The sequence below is a fragment of the Halyomorpha halys genome, unplaced genomic scaffold (assembly GCF_000696795.3).
Source record: "Halyomorpha halys isolate HHAL.00 unplaced genomic scaffold, Hhal_1.1 Scaffold1274.1, whole genome shotgun sequence".
In the NCBI taxonomy this organism is placed as follows: Eukaryota; Metazoa; Arthropoda; class Insecta; order Hemiptera; family Pentatomidae; genus Halyomorpha; species Halyomorpha halys.
In genome coordinates, this window is record NW_027113193.1 from 94,017 (window position 1) to 120,829 (window position 26,813).

At 36.0% G+C, this 26,813-nt stretch overlaps 2 protein-coding genes across 2 annotated transcripts in view; one reads left to right on the plus strand and one right to left on the minus strand.

Moving 5' to 3' along the window:
• Positions 1-4,576, minus strand: part of LOC106689069 (uncharacterized) — a gene marked incomplete at its 3' end in the record, with an annotated part of 87,760 nt that extends 83,184 nt beyond the window's left edge. Inside the window, 1 exon segment of the mRNA XM_067050780.1 lies at positions 4,254-4,576. Coding sequence (XP_066906881.1) covers positions 4,254-4,568 — 315 coding nt within the window.
• A 5,123-nt stretch (positions 4,577-9,699) lies between these two features.
• On the plus strand, positions 9,700-18,744 carry LOC106689073 (zonadhesin). Its single transcript, XM_014433844.2, has 2 exons — positions 9,700-9,742; positions 17,084-18,744. Exons 1-2 carry the CDS (start codon positions 9,700-9,702, stop codon positions 18,637-18,639), a joined length of 1,599 nt encoding a protein of 532 aa, XP_014289330.1. The 3' UTR covers positions 18,640-18,744.
• The last annotated feature ends 8,069 nt before the right edge of the window (positions 18,745-26,813 follow it).

Sequence of the window (26,813 nt, forward strand, 5' to 3'; positions counted from 1 at the left end):
TATATATATATATATTTCCTAGCCCATAAAACAAACAAATTATTATAAAAGAAAGACATTATGTATAACTTATATCTAATGTCAGTATTTCCCTGTTTTACTGATTGGTACTTTTTCCATTACTGAAGCAGGGTTCCATCCTAAGCAGTGATTGTAAAAGTTTTATATAGTTTCAATGCAGTATATGAATTTCTGAACTGTCACTCTTAGTTTCTCTGTTTGTTGTACTAATATTAAAACTAACTTAGACTACAACACCTGAAACTAAACTGTGCCACTATCGCTTTCTGTACTCAATGTATATTATACTAGCCCGTTTTAGAAGATATTATTTTGAGAAAAACCAACTAGCTTGGTTCTATTGCAAGACCACAGTAGAGAAAGCAATACTAGTCTAAGTACAGTAGTCTTTATAATACGTTTAATTAAAAATAAATTAGAACCTATTTTTTGGTCAGATGTGTAGCAAAGCAGCGATTTGCATAAATACAGCGTAAATCATCATTCTGCCTTCGCCCTAACAGCGCGCTGCTACGTAGCATAATATAATTCTTAGCTGTAATCAGGTTTATGGAACTTAGTGGCTTTGAATGAAGTTTATTGTTTTTCTTAAACTCATTTAACTTCAACTTGGTGTAGTCGTTATTTTTTTCTTCTATTTAGACTTCCACTACAATGGACGATTTCTTAACATGTTTCAGCTTCAGTATAACGGGATAATAATTTAAAACTGTATATTAAAAGATTATCACAGCCATATACGCTTTATGTATTATTTAATGGAAATTAATGAGAAGGGGGTTATCCAGAGGAGGGATGGCATGCATCATCCCATATCTTATTAGTTTATTTATTTATTTATTACTTTATTATTTTTAATATTGTAATATTTGTTATATAGGGGAATTTGTTGATAAAATGAAATAAGGGTTGTAAAATAGAAGGGAAAGAAAAAAAGGAGTAAATTGAAAAGCTTGTATTTAGTCTGTAGACTGGTATTAATTGTAAAAAAAACTAAAAGAAAAAAAAATGTTATCTTTCTATTATATTATATCATATAAAAATATGTAATTTATATATGTCCGATCACGGATTGATCAGTATGCTATGTAATATGGCAATCCGATGTATTTGGGCACCATTAATTAATAAATTTCTTTCTCTTGTGTTTGTGCAAATTTCCAATGTGATTAAAAAAAGACGATATCAATTTTTGTAGAAAAGTATCCTTGTATATTAAAAAAAAAATAATAAAAATAAATGTACAGAAGTAACCATTCAGAAGCACACCCATCCTCAGTACCGTGGGTACTCTTAATTGAGGGGAAATCTTGCAGTTATACGTGATCCTGACCAAATTACCTCTTCAGTTCTTACTTTCCAAGTATGTTAAAAATTCTGAATGTTTTTAAAAATAATTTTTAGTGATTAGTTAGTAATTAAAACTATAAATTAATAGATATCCTGGAGGGGGTGCGGGCAGCCGCGGGGTAAGGCCCGTAGCTACTAACTCCAAGAATCCGAGTTCGAATCCAGCTGGGCAGAAAATTGTTTTCTGTTACACTGTAGCCGTGAGTCAACTCCTGTGAGTTCTGGAGCCCTCCTGGGGTTCACCCAGCCTCCTAAATTGGATACCTTTAATTAGGTAAAAATCTAGCGATCCAGCAATTCTGTGCCTCCTTGCACAACCGTTAATCTAGTAAGAGTACTCCCTTACAAAGTACTGAACCCCTGACACTTCATGGGTTGTAGTGGTACAGATAAGATGATATCTTTGAGGATGTCCAGTATGGCCGAAACGTTGGAATTGTAACAGAACAAACATGTTTTTTGTTATAACTGGTTAAACAATGTTTGTGCCATGTAATATACGAATTTTCACACTAATATGTAATAATATAATATTATATATAGCTAATTATGTTAATGCATTATTTTATTAAATTTAGTTCTATTAATTATTAATTAAACCACTTAATCCTAAGAAAATAAATAATAAATTATTAACAAAAACTTCAAAGATCCACTTTTTCTCCCAGCTTTTTATTTAAAAAAAAACGCAAAGTTTTGGCCCTGAGGCCATTTTCAATGAGTCAAATTTAAATTGCCTTTTTTGCAGGGTAATTGCTCATGTCTTATATAAACTATATAATTTCAATACAAAAACTATTCCACAATTTTTTTAATCTCATTAACAATTTAAAAAAAGATGTTTATTGTTACTGAGGTTAAGGAAATACGATTTTCGTGGAATAGTTTTTGTTTCAAAATTATATAGTTTATATAAGACATGGGTAATTAGCCTTCAAAAAAAGCAATATAATGAATTATGACATAAATAGTTAAAATAACTTTTGGGTTTTTTAAAAATAAAAATTTGAGAGAAAAAGTGGATCTTTGAAGTTTGTGTTAATAATAAAATAAACCACTCTCAAACAGTCAATAGCAATTAAATAATAAATATTATTTTATCATAAAATTTGCTTTGAATGACTTTTTCCTACTGGCATCATTTTATTTATTTTTTTCTTTCTCTTGTTCATTATAAGAGAAGTCACCAAAAAGAGAGCAACTTATATATTATATACTTTATATTTTTGTCATCATTTTTTTTTTTAATGGGGCTAATAATGGGAATTCATATAGAAATAAATAGTGCAACATCTAGTATTTTTTAAATTTTATTTTGTACTTTTTGTGTACTTAACATAGACTATCGCTACCTACTCCTAACTCATACGGTGGTCAAGAATCATTTCTTCCTATCCAAGTAGGAAATCCAAGAATCTTCAAGGGTCGTTGTGGTAATGATATTATATACATATATATTATAAAAGGCCGTATAATGAAGCATTAGATAGACCTAATAACGACTAGTATTATAAATAGCTGATGTGGTAAGGAATTCACTCAAGGTGGTTATGTTCATACTTAATTTATTTGATCGTTTATGTTTAATTATATACTTACTTCCTCCAATAAGTGATTATTATTAACTTATCATTATTATTAATTTATATACACTATTATTCCTTTTTCTAGAAATTATTATATACATATTTTGGTTTTCATTTTTGACTTTCTCATTATTTTTGTTTTGTTTTTATTGCAATTTTTCCTTTATATCTATATATATATCGCTCACTTCGATAAACAGTACTACGATTTTTTTTCTCATGGAAATCTTTCGATCATTAATATTTTTTTTTGAGAAATAAATTTTCAGTTTACGATAAAAAATTTAGTTTTAATTCAGCTTTCATAACTAAAATCGTTCCCGATTTTTGATATCTGTATTTTTTTTTATGATTTATTTATTATCAGATATGACCTAGTGTTCCTTAAATGGCTATTGTAACTGTTTCTTATTTTTTTAATTGTTGGTAATAGTGAAGGAGGTATATTTCGGTATAAAAGAGCCCCCTTACTATTCACAATACTACAACCATTGTAAGATTATAATTAATAAAGAGCATTCATTCATAATAAAATTACTTTTTTTAAGCAAAGATGTGAAGGAAAAACTACCCGATGAGATGTATCATGAGTGAATTGAAGAATAGCTATAAATTAACTTTAATAGATGGCCTGCTAAAGCTTCTCTTGTTTCATTTTTTTTGTATTTTGACACTCCTGTTCTAAAGTAACGTCATATTTATTGTGGGCATTAAATTTATGACAGTTTTTTTGTACATATCGCTTCTTTTTTTGGATAATAACAGATCTGACAAAAAAAATTATATTAATTTGTGTTTGACATATTATATAATTTGTACCGTGGACTGAGGTTACTTCTTGACAACAGTATTAGCTTTGGGACAGTCTATAGAGAGACCTTAGTAAAAGTAAGAAACCTCAGTTTACAATAATATCTTTGGAACTCAAAGATATTATTCCATTCCAAAATAAAACCAGATTTTTTTTCTTTGCCAGATTTACCATTATTCAAGTGAAGTAGCGATCTTAATTTTTTATATTTGAATAGCTTCACTCACTTTTTCTTTTAGCCCTGATAAATACCTATAATAGGCTGTATAAGCTCTGACACTTCATTCGTTTCCTGACTGCCACAGGTCCATTCCTTTCAAGAATAAAAGCTTACTTTTTACTTGTTTGTTTTACTTTTAGCGATTGACGAGTCTTCTGGATAGAATTTGAAGAACATATTCAGAAGTACCATGCGTGGGATAATAATAAAAAAGATGATTTAGACATTCTTATTATCTTATTTGTAGTAGTAGAGACAGACTTACCGCCCAATCGTAGACATGGGAGGAACCGGCCGGTTTGGCTACTTGTATCCTGAACTCAGACTTTGCCTGACGGACAGGAAGTATGGCGAAGTACCTGACGCCTTGGAGGCCCTTGGCGACGGCCAACTTGGCGGGAAGCGCGACGAGGGAAGTGGACAAGGCAATTGGCAGAATGACGGCCGCCGCAACGAGGATACAGCCGAGGAGGAGAGACGCAACGAGGACGCAAGCCACCCGGTGCCGCCGGCGGCGACGGTGCTCGGGCAGGACGAGGTACTCCAGCCAGCCGTCCTCCCGCCGCACCGACCTGATCATCTCCGGCTCTCGGCGTCCACTGCCGCCGCCGGCGGGTCACTGCCGCGCGCCGCCTCCTTCTCCCCCCTCCCCGCCCCCCTGTCTTGGGAGCCAGGTCTGCATCTCTTAGGGATCAAATCGCAAAGATCGCACATCTCACATTAATAGCTTAAAAATGACTAAGCATCACTCCACGAGTAAACAAAGTTACCGATTTGAGGATTACATTTATTTTTCCAATTATCCATCATTTCAAAGTCGAAACATTATTTCCTGGGTTTATTCTTAGATATGAGTCAAGCTTTTGAAACAATACAGCTCAAAGAACTACCTGTGAGTTAAGGAACGGTATTGTTATTAATAGTATTTAACAGCTATTATTATAGTCTTCAACGACTAGTGTTATAAACTATATAGTTGTTCCTCTGAACACTTGGCCCATTTAGGCAGACCTAACTATAAACGAGGTTACCTTTCCTTGTTCATATCATATGTTAGTATTTAATCACTGTTGAAGGTAAGCTGACACTTACCTGACAGCAGGTTCAAACTGTCATCTCACAGAGGACTTGCATCTGTCCAACTATTTTATGTTTAACATATGTCAGTCAGTTCTCACAGTCCAGTGCATTCCCCACTTTTTAGACCACTCCTCCTTCTAGACCTTTATTCCCCTTCTTGCCTGGATCACATTGGTTAATCCCACTATTATATCCCCGAATCTACGATAATATTGGTCTTCCTAAAAATCTACTATTACTATATTTAAGATGTCCTATTAGATGAATTCCCTTTGTCCACCACCTCCTGTCCAAACAAAATTAAAAATTGGACAAAGCTTCCCCTTCCTAACCTAAACCAAGCCTTCAGCTGAGTTCTTCCTAGTTTGTAAAAACTTAGTTTCAATGTTTACATTACGTTACAATAAAAAGTAAATCTGCAGTTGTTTATTTGATGTAAAGTTTGATGATTTGTGTACCAGTTATACTTAAGTGTAAGTTATCAACTTACTTTCTATTACTTCGGTCATATTTAGTCTATTTTTAAGCAGATCTGAAGCTCGAGTAACTCAAGGCTATTAGGTTCTACACTTGTCAGCATGTTTTAACATTTAACCATGTCATTCATACTTTTTAAGCTATCCAAGAGCAACAGGATTCAAACTGGGCCAAACTATTATGATGAACGAATCGAAGAGCCTACTCTTCACATTCTCACTCGAACACGACTCTTGTCCTCGAGTGTCCTCAACATTTAGATATCAATTTCTGGTATTAATACGTTATTCAGGCCTCTTCTTCGACAAAAGACTGACCTGGGCAAGCCACATAAGACATAAAAGAAAAGAACTTTACCAAAGATACGGACCTCAATCTAGAATACTTGACAAACGTTCAAAATTATTACTGACAAACTAACTATTTAAAATTTAATCTGTACCACTACAACCCATGAAGGGTTAGGAGTGCAGTACTTTGTAAGGTGGTACTTGGTCAACGGTTCTACAATGAGGTGATTTGGTAAAAATCACGATCCACCTCCAGATTTTTACCTAATTAAGGGTACCCACTTTATGACCCTGGAGGACTCCGGAACCCACTGGGTTGACTATACTGCTACAGTAAAACAAATAATAATTAGCTACCAAATCCGGATACGAACCCGTGTTCATCCGAATATCAGAAGTTAATATACCATTGCCTCACTATTCCGCAAAACTTGCCATTTACAAAGTACTGATAATACCACTTTGATCGTGCGGAATTGAGTTATGCGAAACAGCAAAATAGTCAAATAACAGAAATTGCAATCGTTCCGATCCAAACCATTCAGAAGAATTTTTGACGCCCATTTTGAAATTCTTAATGAAAACCTTGAAATTCCTTTCCTCACCGCAACTGCCACAAACCGTTTCTTAATAATTTTCACGACAGACTTTTAATTCTAACCCATTGAATCAAAGATAGACTCTCTTATTATCCACCAAGAAGACTATTTAGGCGCTTGCCAGAAGATTTATTACACTGGTCCCATTTATTTTCTCATTTATTCCAATTACATTTTTTTTATATTCTCTCAAACAAGTGTATTTACATTAAAATATGTCAAGTAAATTTTGACGTAAGATCAAAATAGAGTGATACAGGTTAGGGAGTTTATAATGGAAGGATTATTATCTGGTTAAGGCTAGTTTGGTTATATATGGAACATTAAAGTCTTTATGTATGATTTTCTTTGTGACAAAGTAAGGAGCATTGAGAACTTTACGAAGGATTTTGGATTGTAAGGATTGGATCCGAGAGGAATTCTAATGTATAGCGGTTTCTGTATATCCAGATAGGCCTTATAATTATCTTATAGATAAGTCTTTTGTAGGGGATTGAAAGTTAATAAGAGCTGTAATAGTCGAAATCGACGTGCAGTTTCCTGCCTCTTCAGTCTTGTGTGATTATTCCATGTTAGTTGTTTGTCCAGATGTAGTCCAAGGTAGCGGATCTGTTCAACAGGGGTAAGAGAAACATTATTAAAGGATACTGTAGGGCAGTAGTTTTACAACGAAGGGTAAAGGTGATTCAATGGGATTTGCTGAGACTTATCTTTATCCTTCAATTACGGCACCACTCTTCGAGGGTTGCGATATGGGATTGGAGAGTTTGGGATTCAATTAAAAAGTTATTATTGGCTGCAAGCACACATGTCCCATAAGCATAAGTGGTGAGGATAGTGTTAGGATCGGTAGAGATGTCATCTTTAAAACTGTGTAGAGGATAGAACCAAGATATTTAAAAATTAAAATACATACTTATCTCTTATACTTCTTTTCTATCTCTCCCATTGCGAGCATCTCCCCTGCACCAATTGGTCACGTCTATTCCATTCCTCCGACCCTCCTTGATTGAACCATCCCAGTGGAGGCCGTGAAAGGGCTTCGACTGGATTGTTTATCTATTTTATAATTCATCATTTTCCTGCTGTTTTCTATATTTTCTTCTATATTCTTAATTTTTATATTAAGAACTCTTTCTCTCTCTAACACACACACCTCCTGGGAGTAGCTAGTCTCCCATCGTGCGCCTCCCCAGGTGGCGAATAGAGAGATTGTCACCAGATATGGCGGGAACCGGGGAAATAAAATACGCGGTGTGGACCAAAACTAGATTCAAATCTAGGCGCGACGGTTCCTAGAATAGGTGGCGTACTTGTCAGCGTCTGTTCCTTAGGTTAGAGGCGGCTGTTTCAAAACCTGGCAGGAGGTAGAAAATGCGAAAATCTGAAATCACAAATGATGGAAGATAATGTTAATTGTGCTATGGTGGGGCACGTACAGTATACAGGTGTGCCGGTACAGGGGCACGGAACCCCAGTACCGGTACCGATAGGGAATGCGAAAGCGGATTCCCCGGTGTCATCATACGACCGCATTTCTGCAATGGAGGGAGACTTGCCCATTGTAGCATCTAATGCCACAAGACTAACTACTACAGAAAGGATGCTAGATAGAGATTGGGCTAATGAATTAGGATGATAAGTGAGATTCTCATGGAATGTGATGAATTTAGATTTAATAAGGTCTAATACAAATGGAATATTAAGGACATGATGTAGGATTTTGTTGGCCACATAGTATAAGTAAGGAACGTTAACTATTGTTTGAAGGGCATTGTACTGAAAGGATTGAACGCGTCTGATATTAAAGCTTTTAGCTGCCCCCCACAGTTCTAGTCCATAAGTCCAAATAGATTTTATTATTGTTTTGTAAAGTAGTGATGTGTTTCTACTGAAAGCTGTTTCGATTTAGCAGTCCATATAATTGTCCAAATCGTCAGTTAAGTTCTTGTCTTTTAGTCTTCTGTCCAAGAGATTCTCAAGAGAACGAACTATGTCTGAGAAAGAAATAGGATGAAGAGGAATTACATTTAGTATCTTATAAAAAAAAAGGGGAAAATATAGAAAAAAGGAAATAGTGTAAAATTGTATATTATTATCCTCCAATGTAAATTAAAATTTATATATTTGTATTAATTACCTGTGTTTACATCGGGTACCCCGATTTTATTTTAAATCTATAGTTAATTAGTGTGGAACAAAGGAGATTGAAAATGTAAGACCTTTCTGTCAAAACACGCATATTTTTCTTTTAAGTTTAAATATTAATTCCTTGGAGGTGCAGATTGTGTTAACTGAAATTATTTATTTCGATAATATAATATAAGACAGAGCATTTGGTAGTCTCATGGGAAATAGAATAATGGCTTATCTAGTGGCCTCATGCCCGCCGCAGTTACGTCTTCTAGCCGCTTCTCGGTGCAGGTTCTGCGGTGGGCGAAATGGTGAAAACCATGAAATCGATTCGTCCTGTGTTAGCGAAACAGGTTGCTTCTCCCTCAGAGGCTGGCCAGCATGTCTTGGACTGTGGCATGGTAGAAGGGGCAAGCCAGGTTCTGGCCTGCATGCCATTATAGATGATTTTGGGCGGCTTCGGGAATTTCGGTGAACTCGGTAAGGGAAGGCATCAAAAAATGAGACCCCCGATCCCAACTTTATACAAAATGAAGAAAGAGCCGAAAAATTCGGATTACTTAAATCCGACAACCTGCTTAATTTTTTTGATTTTTATATCCGTGTTCAGGTAGGTTTACATTTCACTTATTCATAGCTTATAGTTTTTCTTTTTTTTTTTTGTATAGCGGCTACCCACAGAGAAAAATATATAAATAGTAATTTAAGGATGTGGTTGTTGAAAATAATATTTATTTATTTTGAAGCCAATATTTTACTTCGATCTTTCATCCAAAGTGGTTATTCCTCATTTATGATGAAAACGTCATGATAATCAAATTTCTTTGAAACATTAAAGAAGTACGGGGTCGTCAATATCCATTCAGTTCTGATATTATTGCAAAAATAAAAAAAATATATAAAATCTAATAGCTTTGCTGCTGTGACACATTCGATCAAGATAAGGCGATGACTGGGCTCTCTAATATCGAATCTCTCCAGTAATAGCACAATACTAATTTGATAAAGCCAATTTGATCAGTTCCGTTTGAAATAATCTCAATATTTCTTGGTAATGTAACCATATTAACATCATTAGCGATAATGCTAAACATAAATACCGAATCTACATAGATCGTGTTCAAACTGCAAAATGGTTCCATCTGTACTACTTCTACTGTTTTTCCATATTGCTGGTAACTATATATTTATATCCACACATAAATATGTATAAATATAAATATAGGGGTTAACTGGGTTCCTCTTAGTTCACGTATTCCATAAGTTTCAACAAGATAATTAATATTAGTTATTATTTGTAATAATTTAAAGAAAGGGATTTATTAATGGTTTTAAATTATACTAATATTTAAACAAATATCTTTCCAAATTAGACAACTTCTTTATTATTCACGATGACACAAATATTACATAAATTTTTGATTGTTGCCATAGCAGTCATGGAAACACAAAATACATTGTAATATATGTTTGTTTTTTTCTTATTTTTTCTTATTATTACCATCGTTAATAATAAAGAAGTTGTCTAATTTGGATAGCGACTTGTTTCTCAATACTAATTATTCTAGAAACACGGTAACATTCAGTTTCCTACTTTACTTAGTTATCAAATATGATGAATCATATCAAAATCGTTTGTTCCGTTTTCGAGAAAATGGTAATTTATATTATTATATGGGCGACAGACCATGGAGGTCGAAGTCTTCGATGTACTTCCTAGTACATCGTGCGTTTCTTGAGATGGTTTTTGCATAGGGTGGGTTCGTCACTCCCACACCTATTTTTTGTGAGTGCCACCAATGGGCTAACGGGCCTTACAAATGCCCAGGGGGAGATTGTAAGTGAGGTTTGTATAATGTTATGCTTGTAGAAACCCCGGATGGGGTCGGGCTTGAACTCGCAACCTCAGGGTTGGTAGAAAGACGCGTGGCCACGCTGCTACCACTGAAGATGGTAAACATAAATGCAAAATCGAAGGCTTAAAGGCAATTCTTCTGGATTTATTATTTATTTATCACCATATCCTGCCTATAAGACAATACGGGTGTTCGCAGCAGTGGGTACAACTCATTGCTGCATATGACAAACATTTACTGTGCACACAGCTTTCTCTTGCTACAAAATAGTATCTTGCTCTTCTACAGAGGCCTTGCCGGTGTAGTTTATTCTCTCCTACACAGGTAGAAGTGAATAGAGCCCACAGTCTCCTTCATCCGTTCACAAAGGTCTTGTAGTGCGAGTAGTTTTCTTTCTTCATCAACTCAGGAAGATCGCTCTCCGTCAGCTCATAGAGTCCTGTTTCCCTCATCATCTTGGCTCTCAGTGCTTCATAGGCGGTACAGACAAGTACGATGTACTCGACGGTCTCAGGAACCTGACCAATCGGGCATAGATGATCGATGTTTATGCCGTGTGCGGCGAGCTTTGCTCGGAAACCCCCATGTCCCGTGAGGAACTATGAGACCCAGTAGTTGGGGAGGACCCACGTTGATTCTAGGTCTTAACCAACGGTAGGAAAGTACTACCTTAGGGTAGCTTCTTTTGAGCAATCCACCCACCGCCGGTTCCATTCTTGTAAAGATTCTTCTCGAAGGATCCTTTTCCATCTGTTATGGTTTTCACCAATATGAGCTTGGAGGTTCTCCGGTAAATCCGCCAGATCTTCCCTATTTATCTTGTGTCGATAATAGTCTTCCTGCAGGAGAAGATGGATAGCCACGCCTCCAGTTAATACCTGTACCGCCTCATGAGACACTGTTATGTATGCTCGAGTGACTCGCAGCAGAGCCATCCTCTGTATTGTAGCCAACCTGCTCTTCTGCCTTTTCTAGAGATATCGACTCCATGTAGGGGATGCATATCACAAGATACCCACAACTACTCCTTTATAAATGGTCAATCTTGCTGGGTGTCTGAGGTCCTAAATGCGCCACCGATACGATTGAGTCCATTAAGAGCAAGGGCTACCCTACTTCTTATGTAGTCTAAATGAGTTGGCTGATTGAACTTTCTCCCAAGTCTTACGCCAAGGTACGTCACAACCTCATGAGCTCGTATCACTTCTCCTTGTATCCTGAAATAAATAATAATTAGATACTCATAAAAATGGAATACTTTTATAAATAAATAGGTATATGAAAAATTTTTAAACGTAAATGGAAAATAATCTACTTTTCTCAGCGAATTAAGATAAGATCGCTCCAATTTCAATTGACTTAGAGGTTTTAGATAATTGGCGTAACTGTTGTTTCCAGCCAGATTGTTGGAATTATCTGATAACATCGAATGTTTTCCTGAGTCACTCATAAAATCACGCTCGGTGTATAAAAGAAAATAGATATATATATTTTTTTTTCGACATTGAAAAGATAAAACTTATAATATTCAACATAATGAGAAAATAAAAATATTGCTTTTCAAGTTCTCCTGTCTCTTTCTAGATATTCTGTTTATTAAATTTAAATCTAAACTATTTTAAAAAAAAATTTTAATTCTCAACCACCCAAATCTACTTGTTTCTAGCCTAGCTTCTCCTTTATTGCCTAATAATCCTTCTAGGTGTCTGAAAACAAGATGGTCTCGAGATCTTCTCCTCTAGAAATGTTATTGGAGTTCTATCAGTGGGTAGGTTCTCCACATGTTTGTTTCGTGTCACTATGTCACCTACAGCAAATTTACTTGTATATATGTGTATACAGTTGTGAATAACAATGAATAAATTATTTTAAAAAAATAATAATCATGAACTGGGATAGCGCTGTAAGGTACAATTTTCAAACCACTAAAGACGAACAGTCGAACTCAGCTTTAATGTTCTCACGGAATATATCAGCGCCAAATCTGTTAAAGTAGCATCCTTATTGTCACACCTTTTGCCAAACGTTGGAGGTCTTAGGGAAAGTCGCAGAAAACTTCTTGCTACAGTTGTCTCCTCGATTATGCTATATGCAGCTCCCATTTAGAAAGATGCGATGGTTACCAAATCATACAGAGGACAGATGGTTTCCGTTTATCGCAGAGTTTGCTTGAGGACGGTAAGTGCATTTCGGACTGTTTCCTACGAGGCAGTGTGTGTGATAGTCAGAATGCCTCCGGTGGAACTCCTTGTTGAAGAAAGAAGTGCTTATGGACGACGATCTCACCTTTCCAGAGAAGAAAAGCGGAAAATTGTCATCGATTTGTGCCAACAGCGTAGGTAGCTGCAGATTCTGGGATGTGGACTCACAGGTTTATACCCGAGGTGGGATTGTGGTAGGGCCGCCGACATGGGGTGGTGAATTTTTACGTTGCCCAACTGTTGACAGGACATGGATGCTTTAGAGCATACCAATGCCGATTCAAATTGGACAACACCGCAGAATGCCCTGGATGTCAGACTGCTGAGGAAACGACGGGGCATGTATTTTTTGCTTGCATTCGCTTTGTGGCAGAAAGAAGAGAATTGGAGAGAGTGTGTGGAGGATGCATCATAGCTTAAAATGAGGCAAGCTATATGCTGTGCTCAGAGGAACATTAGAACGCAGTGGAGATTTCCACCACAGTCGTCCTTAAGAGGTTGAGAGCGGAAGAGAGGTCCAGAATACGACTAACATGAAAATATGAAAACCGTGTGAAGAAAATGAGGCGGCACGCAGCCATTTCCCTCCATGAAGTAATGCCTAGCGGTGGTCCCGTGGAGAGGAATGAACAGGTGTAGGGCGGTGGTTTTAGTGGATAAAAATCCCACACACGGATAGTTACGGACCTATGCGTGTCTTTTGAATATTTCCACCGATCTCGTAAAAAAAACACACACATAATTAAGAAGATATCATGTTTATTCTGTGTTCTCACAAGCATTTTTAATATTTAGGGTAAATTATGACAATGTTAAATAAAAGTGTCAACATGTTAGAAATCATAAATGTTATAATAGCATCTTTTAAAACATACAAAGGAACCATCTTAGGTATCATAAAAACTAAATAAATCGATGCGCTAGTTGCGATCATAAAATCGATAGTATCTCCTAGAACATACAAAGAGACCATAATATGTTAAAAATCAGGAAATTTAAAATAAATAGATATGCGATCATAGAATTGATATAATTTCCATTTTCTTCATATCCTAAAACATATAAAAGATCTCGAATATGTTGGAATTCAGAAAAGTTAAAAAAAAATCAAAATGCGATCATAAAATATATAAAGGGATCATTATAGGTCCGTAAGATAAAAGATTTTTCTTTATGAAATTCTTAGAATACGCATGTATTCGGAATGTTAATCGTATTTTTTTCCAATACAAGATTATTAGTGTAAATAAATTGACGAATACAATGTATTCGTATGTTCAATAGTATTTTTATTTTTTTTCGAACAAAGAGTTATTCGTTAAAAAAAATTCGTGAATACAAATGTATTCAAATGATTAGTCCTATTTTTCTTTTTGAATAATAGGTTATTCAGTTAGAAAATTCACGAATAAAAGTGTATTAGTCCTTCGTAAATGGAAAACTTTTCACCCAACTCTGGTGGGCTGCAAGAGGGCACCCGAACCAACAGGGTTGACTCTCAGAGTCATTAACAGAACAAATTAGTCCATAATGGTTCTAGTGCAAAATTTAATAGAATTTTGGAACCAATAGCGCTTACTCTTACTAAAAAAGCTTCCCTAGATTTTATTCTCGTCGACAAATAATTAACCTTGAAATGTAGATGGTTAGGGGTATTCATGAGGTTTTTTTAAGTGTAAACTGTTTTACCATGTCAAATGTTATAAGTATAGGATTGTGAGTAGCCCTATTAAAAGTCATGTTAAATATTAACTGCTCTTAGCTCTTAGCGGATTTTCTGAGTAGCTTGTTTTATAACCTATCCTTCGAAAACTTATGTTATTGTTTACTTTTAAGTTTTAATTTATATCCTTTAATAATACCCCACTTATTCCTGTCGAACAGATCCGTTACTTAGGACTACATCTCAACAAACGACTGACATGGAATCCTCATACAAGACTAAAAAGACAAGAAACTGCTCGTAGATTCCGACTATTGCAACATTTACTAGACAAACGGTCTAAATTGCCAATCCATTACAAAAGACTGATCTACATGACTATTATAAGGCCTATCTGGACATACGGAGTTGAGCTTTGTGGCTCCACTAAACCGTCAAATTCCTCCAGAATCCAATCCTTACAGTCCAAAATCCTTCGTAAAATCCTTAATGCTCCTTACTTTGTCACCAATCAAGTCATCCATCAGGACCTCAATATTCCATATGTTGCCGATTTGGCCAAAACCAGATACCGTTCCTTCCATAATAAACTTCTCAACCACCCAAATCCCCTTGTTTCTAACCTGGCTTCTCCTTCATTACCTAATAATCCTCCTAGGCAACTGAAAAGAATATGCCCTCGAGATCTTCTTCTCTAGAAATGTTATTGGAGTTCTATCAGTGGGTAGATTCTCCACATGTTTTTATCATGTTACTATATCACCTACAGCAAATTTATTTGTTGTATATATGTGTATACAGTTGTAAATATCAGTAAATAAATTATTAAAAAAAAAAAAGTTTTAATTTAAGAAATTTATTATAAGCTGCCTAAATTGAGTGAAAAGTGGAAATTGCGTCAAAGTTTGGCTACTGAGTGTCTTGTTGATCTTGTAACTTGTGTGGAAGAGATACAAGATGAGTTAATTTTCAGTGGTGTTCGATGTTAGCTGACAGTGGGCCATACTAGCTGACAGAGAGCCATGTTAGCTGATAGATTAACAGACCTCCTTGATAATATGATAGACCTCCTGGTAGAATGTATATATCTATATAAGCGGTTAGCTAAAGGTTAGTATTGAAGTATTCATCAGCTGTTGTCTGTCACGTATCTTTTTTCCTTTTTCTCATCCGGAACAGTGGGGACGAAAAATAGGACATTTAGATACAAAATAAACTCCTAGATTTTTTTTTCTTCGATTTATTCTTGTATTTATTTATTTTTATCTTTCTATTTCTTCGTCTACTTACTTCATTGAAACGTTTGTAGTGACGGAATTTTACGAGCAATAGTCCTGAACCTTCGGAAAACCCACCTCCGGCGTTGATAGCTGTGATTGTCCCGCGGTCAGAAATGATTAGGCGATTACGCCAATGCGCAAAAATGAATCAAGATGCGTACGTCAATCTCTTAGGACCTGAGAAAAGTAGTTTTGGACCTAGAAAGATTTACCGGTGAGACAGGGTAATCAAATCATTTTTTAAAAGGTGGATATCGCCTGAAGAAATGGATAAAGACGAAAACATTGGAGAACCTTTGGACAGTGAAGATATGGAAGCATTAAGGTGGCAGTAGTCTGCAGGTTGAAGAGGAGTATCATCAATCAAATCGAGCATATGAGGGATCGCCCTTGGGTACAGTGAAAGATAGGTTGAAGAAAGCATTGGTGGGATGAGTCCGTATGCCATGTCGATATGAACGATCTCTTGGTATTCAGCTAATCGAAAGCCGACCATGGGGAGCATCTGAAAAGTGAATTTCAGAGAATGGGAAAATTAAAACTGAAACCATTCCGAGGGAAATCGGCGCTGAGACAAGAGCAATTCAACCTTTTGGGACGCACCATCTCCATGAAGAAAGTAAGGCCAGATATTCAGAGAGTAGTGCCATCCAATGGATATAGTGATATAGTATATACCGGCATGTAAGTGTAATACGAGGAATTTTAGGAAGTGGTACAGAATTTCTTTTTTTTTACTGTTTTTTGTTTATTTCACCATTGATGTACTGTTTTTATTGTCACCATATCATAAATTCAATTATTCTTTTTTATGTTATATATACTGCATTATGTTATAATTCTGTACATAAGTTGTTTTTTTTCTATTGTTTTCAAGGGAAAAGTTTTGGTTTTTTGTATTTTTATTATAATTGTATTTTTCAATTTTACTTCTTTATATCGCTTTCTGTTGTATATAATAAAGGATTTTTCGTAAACTGGTGGCGAGGAAAGTTAAGGTCAGAAGGGTTGGGAAGTAAGCGGGCCATATCAGATGATAAAGGTCTAGATCAGCTGATAGAACGTATATATCTATATAAGTGGATGGAGTCCACCAATAAAGGTTAATATGGAAGTAGAAATCAGGTGTTGTGTGTCGCGTGTCACTTTTCCTTTTTCTCATCCCGAACAGTTATAAGTTACAAATATAAATCAAATTTACGCAAATGAAGATTTGTCCTTCAATTCTTCTGTATTTTTTTCTATTATCAATTCGACAAAAAAACTGAAATATCCATTGTATCACCAAAAATCAACAATTACCTGTAAAATCATTGTAAAAAAAAAAAAAATTTCCTTCATCCTATATATTTTATTCAAAAGCCCGAAGTCGCAGAAAATCGTTTCTGTCCGTTTTAATCCATTTACCTTATCCTAGCTAATTAATATTCTACTTATACTTACTATTTAAATTCTACAAGGCTGTAAAATTAAATAATTACTAAAAGTAGCATGTTTTAATTTTTTTTTTTTTCAGGAAGCATTGGAACCTCGGCTGTTGAAGAACAAAACAAAAACATCCAATTGTTGCAAGTATTACTAGAAGGGTTAGGAACTCCATCAGCATCAAACTCATCCCTCCCTCCAAGACTCATCAATACTCCAACGCCATCCACCGATACATTACCAACAACTATTGTAGTAACTGATCCTGAAGAATTGCTTGAAAAGTTAGTAAAGCCATCTGTACCCAATCCACGCTCACCTCCAAGTCTTGGCATGTCACAAGTTAATCATAAGCTATCCGTTAATCCACTTGCATCACAAACCAATCCACAAATCCCATCCAACAATCCGTCAAAACCAACCGACTTAGCAGCTGCTACTGAAGAATTTCATTATGAATTAGTTCTCCCACCTGTATCAAACCTCCATCCCCCTCAAACACCTGTCTTGCCACCGCTTAATTCTAGAGCGTCCCTAACATCATCTATTAATCAATCAACAATAACTGGTGCAATAGATGCTATCGTAGAATTGCGTGAAGGGTTAGAAACACAACCAGTATTAAACCCAGGTCTGCCTGCTGGAAATGGTTCGGTGTCGCTTAGTCCTAGAGTGCCTTTCGATTCACAAATACCATCTATTAATCCATCAACTACAACCAGTGTTTCTTCCGAAGAATCGACTGAAGAGTTAAACAAAGCACCATTTCTTTCAAGCGTTTGCCTACAACCATTTAACTCTGGAGTTGGAGTGAATCGACAAACATCATCCATCATTCCACAAACGCCATTGGTCAATTCATCCACAGCACGTGAGGTAGCTATCAATCCAGCAACATCAATTATCAATTTACAAACTCTACCCACCAATCAATCAATGAAAATCGATACAGTGGTTGCTTCTGAAGATTTGTATGGGTTAGGAACACCACTAGTATCAAAATCACATTCCCCTCCAAGACTTGACATACCACCACTTATTCCTAAATTATCTACTGACCCACCATCATTATCCATCAATCCAAAAACAGTATCTATCAATCAATCCACGACAACCAATGTAGCTGCTTCCGCAGGAAGACTTCGTAACCGCAAACGTGGATATGCACGTCACCAAGGATATAGGTCAGGATTTTTTCGGTATAACACTACTAGAAGTCACTCCACCAAAATTAAGGAAAATCGTGGGAATTCGACTATTTTTCCCGAAACTGGCACACATTCTAGACCGGAGTTACCCAAAGTTTCAAATCATTCAGGAAATACTGGAATACATATACTTGAATCTGGAGAAGTTTCGTATCGTGGAAAAAACTCTCCAGAAGGCGAAAACTCCTATGGAAGATACAAAAGGGGGTCTGGACGTTTATTCGATTATAGTGGAAATAATTCCACTGATGGAAATCTTGTCAGAATTAAACGTAGGTCCTCAATAAACATTCGTTACAACGACGCATTCGGTAGGCATGATTCTGCAAGTAACGAATCCGGAGGAAATAGACGAAGGAGCTTCAGTAGACGCAGAAAGGAACGCAGAGGTCCTAAACAACATAAAGAAGTCGATATGTGGTCCCAATCAGCTGAATAAAGTAGAATGAGAAACTACTAGAAGACTACCGAGTGTTCAACTCTTTTTATACAAATTAGACGTAATTTTATTTTGAGAATTTTCTTAGTAAAATAAAGTTAAATAGAAATAGTTATTTATAAATAAACTAAACCGAAACCCATTACTTCCCTACGACTTCCAAAATAACCACCAGCAAAGTTACAATTAAGAGACACTTACTACATTCATATTCACCATGTTTTATAACTTTTGGCAATATGTTTCGGCCGCAAGTCTTTCGAAATTGATTTTCTTTTTTAGAAACAACTAGCATTTAAAACTGTTTGCTAGCAGTAACTTAAAGGTGCATTTGTAAAATCATTCCAGAACACTATATTTTTTTTTTAATAATTTATTTATTGTTATTTACAGCTGTATACATATATACACATCAAGTAATTTGCTGTAAGTGATATTATTACATGATACAAACTTGTGGAGAATCTACCATGTGGAAGCCATCTTCTTTTCAGACGCCTAGGAGGATTATTAGGTAGTGAAAGAGAAGCCAGGTTAGGAACGAGTTGGTTTGGGTGGTTGGGAAGTTTATCATGGAAGGATTGGTATATGTTTCTGGCAAAATCGGCAACATATGTGACATTGAGGTCCTGATGGATGATTTGATTTGTCACAAAGTAAGGAGCAGTAATGATTTTACGAAGGATTTTGGACTGTAAGGATTGGATTCGAGAGGAATTCGATGGTATAGTGGAGCCCCATAGCTCAACTCCGTATGTCCAGATAGGGCTTATAACAGTCATATAGATCAGTATTTTGTAATGGATTGAAAGTTTGGACCATGTTTTACAACATTTTCTAGACAAACAAATGTTGTAATAGTCGGAATCGACGAGCAGTTTCCTGTCAGACATGTATGAGGATTCCATGTCAGTCGTTTGTTCAGATTTAGTCCTAAGTAACGGATCTAATCAACAGGAATAAGTGGGGATATTACTAAAAGATTCTGTGGGCCTAGACGAAGGGTAAACGTGATTTGTTGGGATTTATTGGAATTTATTTTAATCCTCCAGTTTTGGCACCATTCTTCAAGGGTAGTGATGTGGGATTGGAGGGTTTGGGAAACAATGGAAGGATCATTATTCACTGACAATAGGCATGTGTAATCGGCATACGTGGTGAAAATAGTGTTAGAATGGGTTCGGATCTCAGCTGTAAAAACTGTATAAAGGATAGGACCAAGTAGGTACACCAGCAGACTGAGGAAACAGGGATGAATAAGCGCTGTTGTGATTTACTTGAAATAACCTGTCTGAGAGATAAGAACGGATAATGAGATAATGTGTAGGGGGTAGGAATTTTCGAATCTTGTATAGCAGTCCTGGGTGCCTCGATCAAAACCCTGTTCTACATCAAGAAAGACTCACGAGGAGTACATTCCGCGCTCCAATAAAGATGAGACTAAATAAACCACACGATGGCATTGCTGGATAGTGGATTGGGATGTTCGGAATCCAAACTGGTGATCTGGGATTATGTGGTTGGAATCTAGAATGGGGTACAGGCGTTTTAAGATACGTTTCTCAAGGATTTTCCTCATGATAGGTAACAGAGAGATAGGATGGTAAGAGGATGGGTGTTCTGTGGCTTTCAAGGTGTGGGAACCATTTTGATTGTGGATAATTTCCATGGGTCAGGAAAATATGTGGATCTGAGGACAGCATTGTAGATGTAGGTGAGGAATATAACAGATTTTCAAGGAAGATGTTTTAGAACATGGGATGTAATTAGGTCATTACCAGGAGCTTTGCGGGTTGGTAAGTTTCTGGATGGTCTTGGATATCTCTGATGGATGAAATGCTTTAGGTGGTAGGATCATTTGGAGTGGAGTATTCAAATCTTCTTGAATGTGTTGAAGGTTGGTTGAATTAAGGATGTCAGGGTGTGGCCCAAAGGTTTCAGAAAGATGCTGACCGAATATTTGAGATTTTTCTTCGTCCAATTTTGTCCATGTTGGGTGATTAAATTCTTGAAGTTGTGAAGCTTCTTAGTAGTCGTCCATAAAAATTTGTCAGTAGTCGCGAGGTTTTCAGTTAAGTTAGTTAAATTTTGCGTTTTGAATTTTTAAAGTTCTTTTTCAAGTTTGTTTGTCAATTTAGTATAATATGATTTATCTGTTGGGTATCTAATCCTGTGCCGCTCTTGCTCTGCGTTTTTCCTTTAATAAGATGCGATTCTGGTGTGGGAAGTTTGTAAATGTGGTATTATTAGTTTTACTGATAGTTGTTTTGTCGTATATGCAAAATCTTATAGATTCTATGAAGTTTTCTATGGCTTCGTCAATGTCATGTTAGATGTCTTAGCGTCATTTGGAGTGGAAGGAAGGAGGAAATGGGATAAGAATGCACGATCCGGCATGTGAATTGTTGTCTGGGTGGTCTGATCGATAAGTAATGTAGTCACGTATGTAGATGTGATTGTAAGTAAAGTGAGTTTCTGTCAACAGTGCAATGTCTATGTGTTTTTTGTGAATAAATATATCGAGTTCGTCACGGTGGTTATGTAGTCCATTATCGTTCCACAAAAGGATAGCTAGGGGCTTTGCACTCATCGTGGGAGATTAAAGGGAATTTGGGTAAGGATTCTTGTGAGAAGTGTGATAATTGGTTTAATAGTATCTTGGAGATCCAACAGGAAGGATAATAGGATGGAGTTTGTATTGGGTGGATTGTATTTGAAATGTGGATGTGGATGTGAACCAGGATAATTTGTATGACTCGGAACACTGGTGTAGGAAGAACCCGTCGCGAGGCATGAGGTGCAGGATCTAATCGGTAATTGGCCTGGGTGATTTACTTGAACAGTAGGATGAGTAGGAGCTAGATGTGGATGCTCCGGTGGTAATTTTACTTTTAAAGGTAGATGATGGGAAGGAATAGGTGGGCGAGGAGTTTGGGTTTGAGAATGAGAGGTCTGGGGATAGGAATGGGAGGCCTGAGGCGCCTGACGTCGAGACTGCTTCTTGTGACTTCAGAATATTCTGCGGTTGAGACAGAAGGTTGTTGCTGGTTTTTATTATAAGGGTTTTTATAGACCTCACACCCTCTGTAGTTGGCTGGATGGTCTTTCGAACAGAGTGCACATTTGGCTGGCTCATCTCTAGATTTCTGGCATTCTGGCATGGTTGATGCATGGAGGCTTGTGACTTGAAAAATTTCGATATTGTTTGGTGCTGGTTCTAATTCTATGAATAACAGTGGTAGTGGAGATTTTTCCGTGGGGTGCAATACGCATGATATATTTCGGACATAATGTTCTATTTCCTCCTGGGCACTTTTTTATTTCCCTTGTGGTGGTAGTTGAAAGTAGCCCTCTCAAAACCACTTTGTATGCTTTTTCATCTCGAAGTAGGTAGCAATGGAAGTTTTTTTGTTTTTTTAATTTTTATATTATGAATGGTTGTATTTTTTTGAGTTCAAATAATTTATTAAAGGTTTATAATATTCCTTCTTTGTAGTGTTGATTTTTATATCCTTCACTCTTGAAAAACAGCGGAAACCCGTCTGATCTATCAAGTTAGCTATTTCCCAACAAAAGGAAACGAAGTTTTCTATATTCGTAACATAAATAGGTGGTGGGTCAGGTTTCGAAGTCTCGTCTGCTTGTTTGTTGGCGGCAACAATATTGCTGCTGGTAGATGTGGTTTGTAAACTAATTTCACCAGTTGTGTCTGCAGTGGTCTTACTGAGCGTTTTTACTCTTTTTTCGACTGGCTGTTTAAATTTGGCCGATTTATTTTTTTTCTTGTTAGGAGAGTTTCCCACGAAGCCGGGGACAATGTTTCGCTGGCGCTTTTGAAGCGTCCGTCTTTTTAAATATTGCGAGTCTGATTCGCTTTTTTTGGAGACCGCAGTCTCCTCTTCTGAATTTCATCAGGACGTATTCCTGTCTAAGTCCATATTATTTTTGTCCATTTTGGATAAATAAAAAAAAAAAAAATATATTCATATATTAAAAAAACATTTCTAAGAATAAATAAATTAAAGTATCACAAACACACACACAAAAAAAAAAAAATTAAAGTCAATGGATTCGAACTCAGGACCCGCTAGAGACTGCACTGTTTGTACAGGGCCTTCTGCCAGGGACTGCTTCTAAATAATCATTATTATTTATTTATAATTATTTTCAATTCTATTAATTGTCAAATACCTTTTTGGAATTCGTGTTTATTTTTCACTGTACACCTATTTTTAATTTTGGACGTTTCTATAATGCGTTTTTTAGTAGAAAAAAATAATTTTGGACGAATTCGATCATAACTTGCTCCTTCATCCGATCGTCTTCATTCTTGCGGCAATCGATTCAGCATTAAATTCTCTACAAGAAACACCCCATAGAACATTTCTAGAATGCATGATTCTAGAGAAAAAATAATTTGGACGTTTTCGATCATAACTCGCTCCCTGTTCATCCGATCATTTACATATTCATAAATTTTAACTTAAACTTAGCCACACTTTTGTTTATTTTTTTTATGTTATATATTCTATTACTGTCTTACATTATTTTAGTTTGAATTTTTTTTTTTTTAAGAACTTCAATGTGGGGCAAAACTTTGGCTTATAATAAACAGTTTAATACTATCTGATTAATCTATCTATTTTTTTCACCACACCCATCTTTCTATTATATAAAAAAAAATAGAAAATGCACAGTCCATTCTAGCCTTTTCTTTGATTTTTTTTTCTTTTTTTCCTACCTATTAGTTCGCTCTAATTACATAATACATAATTGTACCAAGATTTTATTGTATTTTTATAATAATAACGGTGCCTCGAAATATTTTTTTGTCGAAAATGTGAGCCACGATTTTTTTTTTAGCCCTAGAAGGATTCCGTGTCGAAACAAGTTTAGGAACCGCAGATTTAAACTGAACTGAAACAGGGGCGTGGCACTAAGTGCCAGCTTTTTGGCTTCAGTTTTTCAAGCAGCTTACGCTCTCTATTTTATTCCTTTTTCAAAGCTTGAAGGAAATTAATGCACATAATGACTGTGTAGTCATGGTAATGGCAAGTATTACTAAATATTATTATTATAATATTAATTATTTATTTACTGCTATAGAAGATCCGTAAATTCCTACCCCCAACATATTATCTCATTATCTGTTCTTATCTCTCAGACAGGTTATTTCAAGTAAATCACAACAGCGCTTATTCATCCCTGTTTCCTCAGTCTGCTGGTGTACCTAAGGGTACTATCCTTGGTCCTATCCTTTATACAGTTTTTACAGCTGACATCCCAACCCATCCTAACACTATTCTCACCACGTATGCCGATGACACATGTCTATTGTCAGTGAATAATGATCCTTCCATTGTATCCCAATCCCTCTAATCCCACATCACCACCCTCGAAGAATCTTGCCAAAACTGGAGGATTAAAATAATATCCAATAAATCCCACCAAATCACATTTACCCTTCGTCGTAAGCGTTCGTCTTGCCCTACAGTATCTTTTAATAATACCCCACTCATTCCTGTTGAACAGATCCGTTACTTAGGACTAAATCTGGACAAACGACTGACATGGAATCCTCATACAAGACTGAAAAGACAGGAAACTGTTCGTCGATTCCGACTATTAAAACATTTACTAGACAAACGGTCCAAACTTCCAATCCATTACAAAAGACTGATCTACATGACTATTATAAGGCCTATTTGGACATACAGAGTTGAGCTATGGGGCTCCACTAAACCATCTAATTCCTCTCGAATCCAATCCTTACAGTCCAAAATCCTTCGTAAAATTCTTAATGCCCCTTACTTTGTCATAAATCAAATCATCCATCAGGACCTCAATGTCCCCTATGTTGCCGATTTGGCCAGAACCAGATACCAATCCTTCCATGATAAACTTCCCAACCACCCAAACCAACTTATTTCTAATCTGGCTTCTCCTTCACTACCTAATAATGCTCCTAGACGTCTGAAAAGAAGATGGCCTCGAGATCTTCTCCTTTAGAAATATTTTTGGAGTTCTATCAATGGGTAGATTCTGCACTTGTTTTTATCATGTCATAATATCACTTACAGAAAATTTACTTGATGTGTATACAGTTGTTAATATCAATAAATAAATGATTAAAAAAAATTATTTATTTATTTTCGTTTCTCTCTATCAAATCCTTATGCATCGAGTATGCTTAGATGCATACATCGAATTATCCGATCAAGCTTAAATTTAGAACGAATACTTGAACCTGAGTACTAGGAAATATTATAGTCCCATTTCTTAGTAATAATAGATCGATTATTTAGAAAGTCGCACCGATTTCGACGGAATTGTCACTAACGTATCTTATAAAGCTAGAAATGACTGTTTAGGACTACTAAGTTCATACCAAGCATTAAGATAAACACTCCACGAATTCGAAGAAGCAGCATAAGAACTTGGCCTTAACGTCAATGAAGACAAGACGGTTTACATGAAAATCTCAAGAAAGGATAAGGAAGAGAATATCAAAGTGATATTTCAGTTCCGTAAACCAGTATAAGTAGGTATTTATTCCCAGGTGGGAAGTCTGGTTACAGATGATAACAAAGTAGAGAGCGAAATATAGGCCAGGATAGCAGCAGGAAATAAATGTTATTTCTCACTGCAGAAAATACTGAAGTTTAGAACTCTCTCTTAAAGAATGAGAGTGGTCATTTACAAAACCATCGTAAGGCCAGTAGTGACATGGCCCGTGACAAGAAAATCAGAACAGATGCTCAACTTCTGGGAGAGAAAAGTATTGAGAAGGATATGGGGAGGAGTCTCAGAGAATGGAGTTTGGAGAAGAAGAAGGAATAAGGAACTGATTAATCTGTTCGAGGAACCCAGCATCGTGGTTTTAGTTAAAAGACCAAGAATAAGATAGTTAGGATACGTTGAGAGGAGGCCCGATGAAAGGATACCAAAGAAGATGGTTTATGGCAAACCAGATGGAAAATGAAAGGGGACGTCCCCGGACCAGATGGCTGGACGATGTGAAGGAGGATTTGAAGCTCTTGAAGGTTGGCAGATGGAAGGAGAAAGCAGAAGACCGTGTAGATCGGCTGGCTGTTGTGGAGGAGGGCTGGGTTCTTGCAGGACCGTAGTGCCATAATAATAATAAAGCCATACCAATAGGAACTGAATTCATTAGCATTTTAAAACTAAGTTAGAGCTTAGCGATGCGAAGAATAATCCAGATAAAGATTTTTTAAAATAGAAAAACACCTTGAAGACTATAAAGTAAAAATATTTTTAATTGAGAAAAATACTTCTTAATCTTAATAAAAATGTTATAAAATAAAAAAATATTGAATAATAATTTAGATAAGAATAAAAATAATTATTTTTTTTTCCTCCTTTCCAATTTTCCTTTATTTAGAAAAAATAAATAAAATACACCGACGTTTCGGAGTTCTCCGTCTTTATGATTCTTTCACAAATTTGAAAAGTAATGATACAGTGTGACTAATAAGGGAAGGCTACAATTCATTTTTTTTTTTTTGTGTGTGTGTGTTATACTAGGTCGAAATATATTGTATACGTGTCCTATGGTTCTTGATAATGCTCTCTAGTATCGAGAAAAAATATTTAACTTATTTTTGAAATATTTGTATTATCCCGTCCCACATTTGTTCGGCTTGAGTAATCGCAAAAGTTCCATCACGTCAATATAATCAAAAGTAGTTTTAAAATAAAAGCAAAACGTATTAGGTATTGTATGAAGTACGTCTTCAACCTAAGGCCAGGCGTTACTTCACTTTTGATTGCTGCACACTTTGCTGGTTGATATTGTATGTGGACTGTATTAAAATTAATTGAAATGAAAATAAGGCATAAGGTAACAGAAAGAGAATTTATTCACAATCTACAGCTTGGTCGAACAAGAGAGAATGTGAATGTTAAATACTAAATATATTGTAGCTATAGGTATGGAGAGTATCCGAAACAGAATATCTATGGTTGAGGTTAATGAATTATAATTGGAGGGCTATGAAAACTTTCGGATGATGCGAATCAGATATAGAAGGCATGCACTCATGCTTCATTTTACTTTGCCTCCATCTACCCTCCCATCGGCTACCAGATGGCACTTCGGAAGTATCTTTACTCACTCGTGCTTTTCATTACTGAATAAGAGTGAAGACAGAATG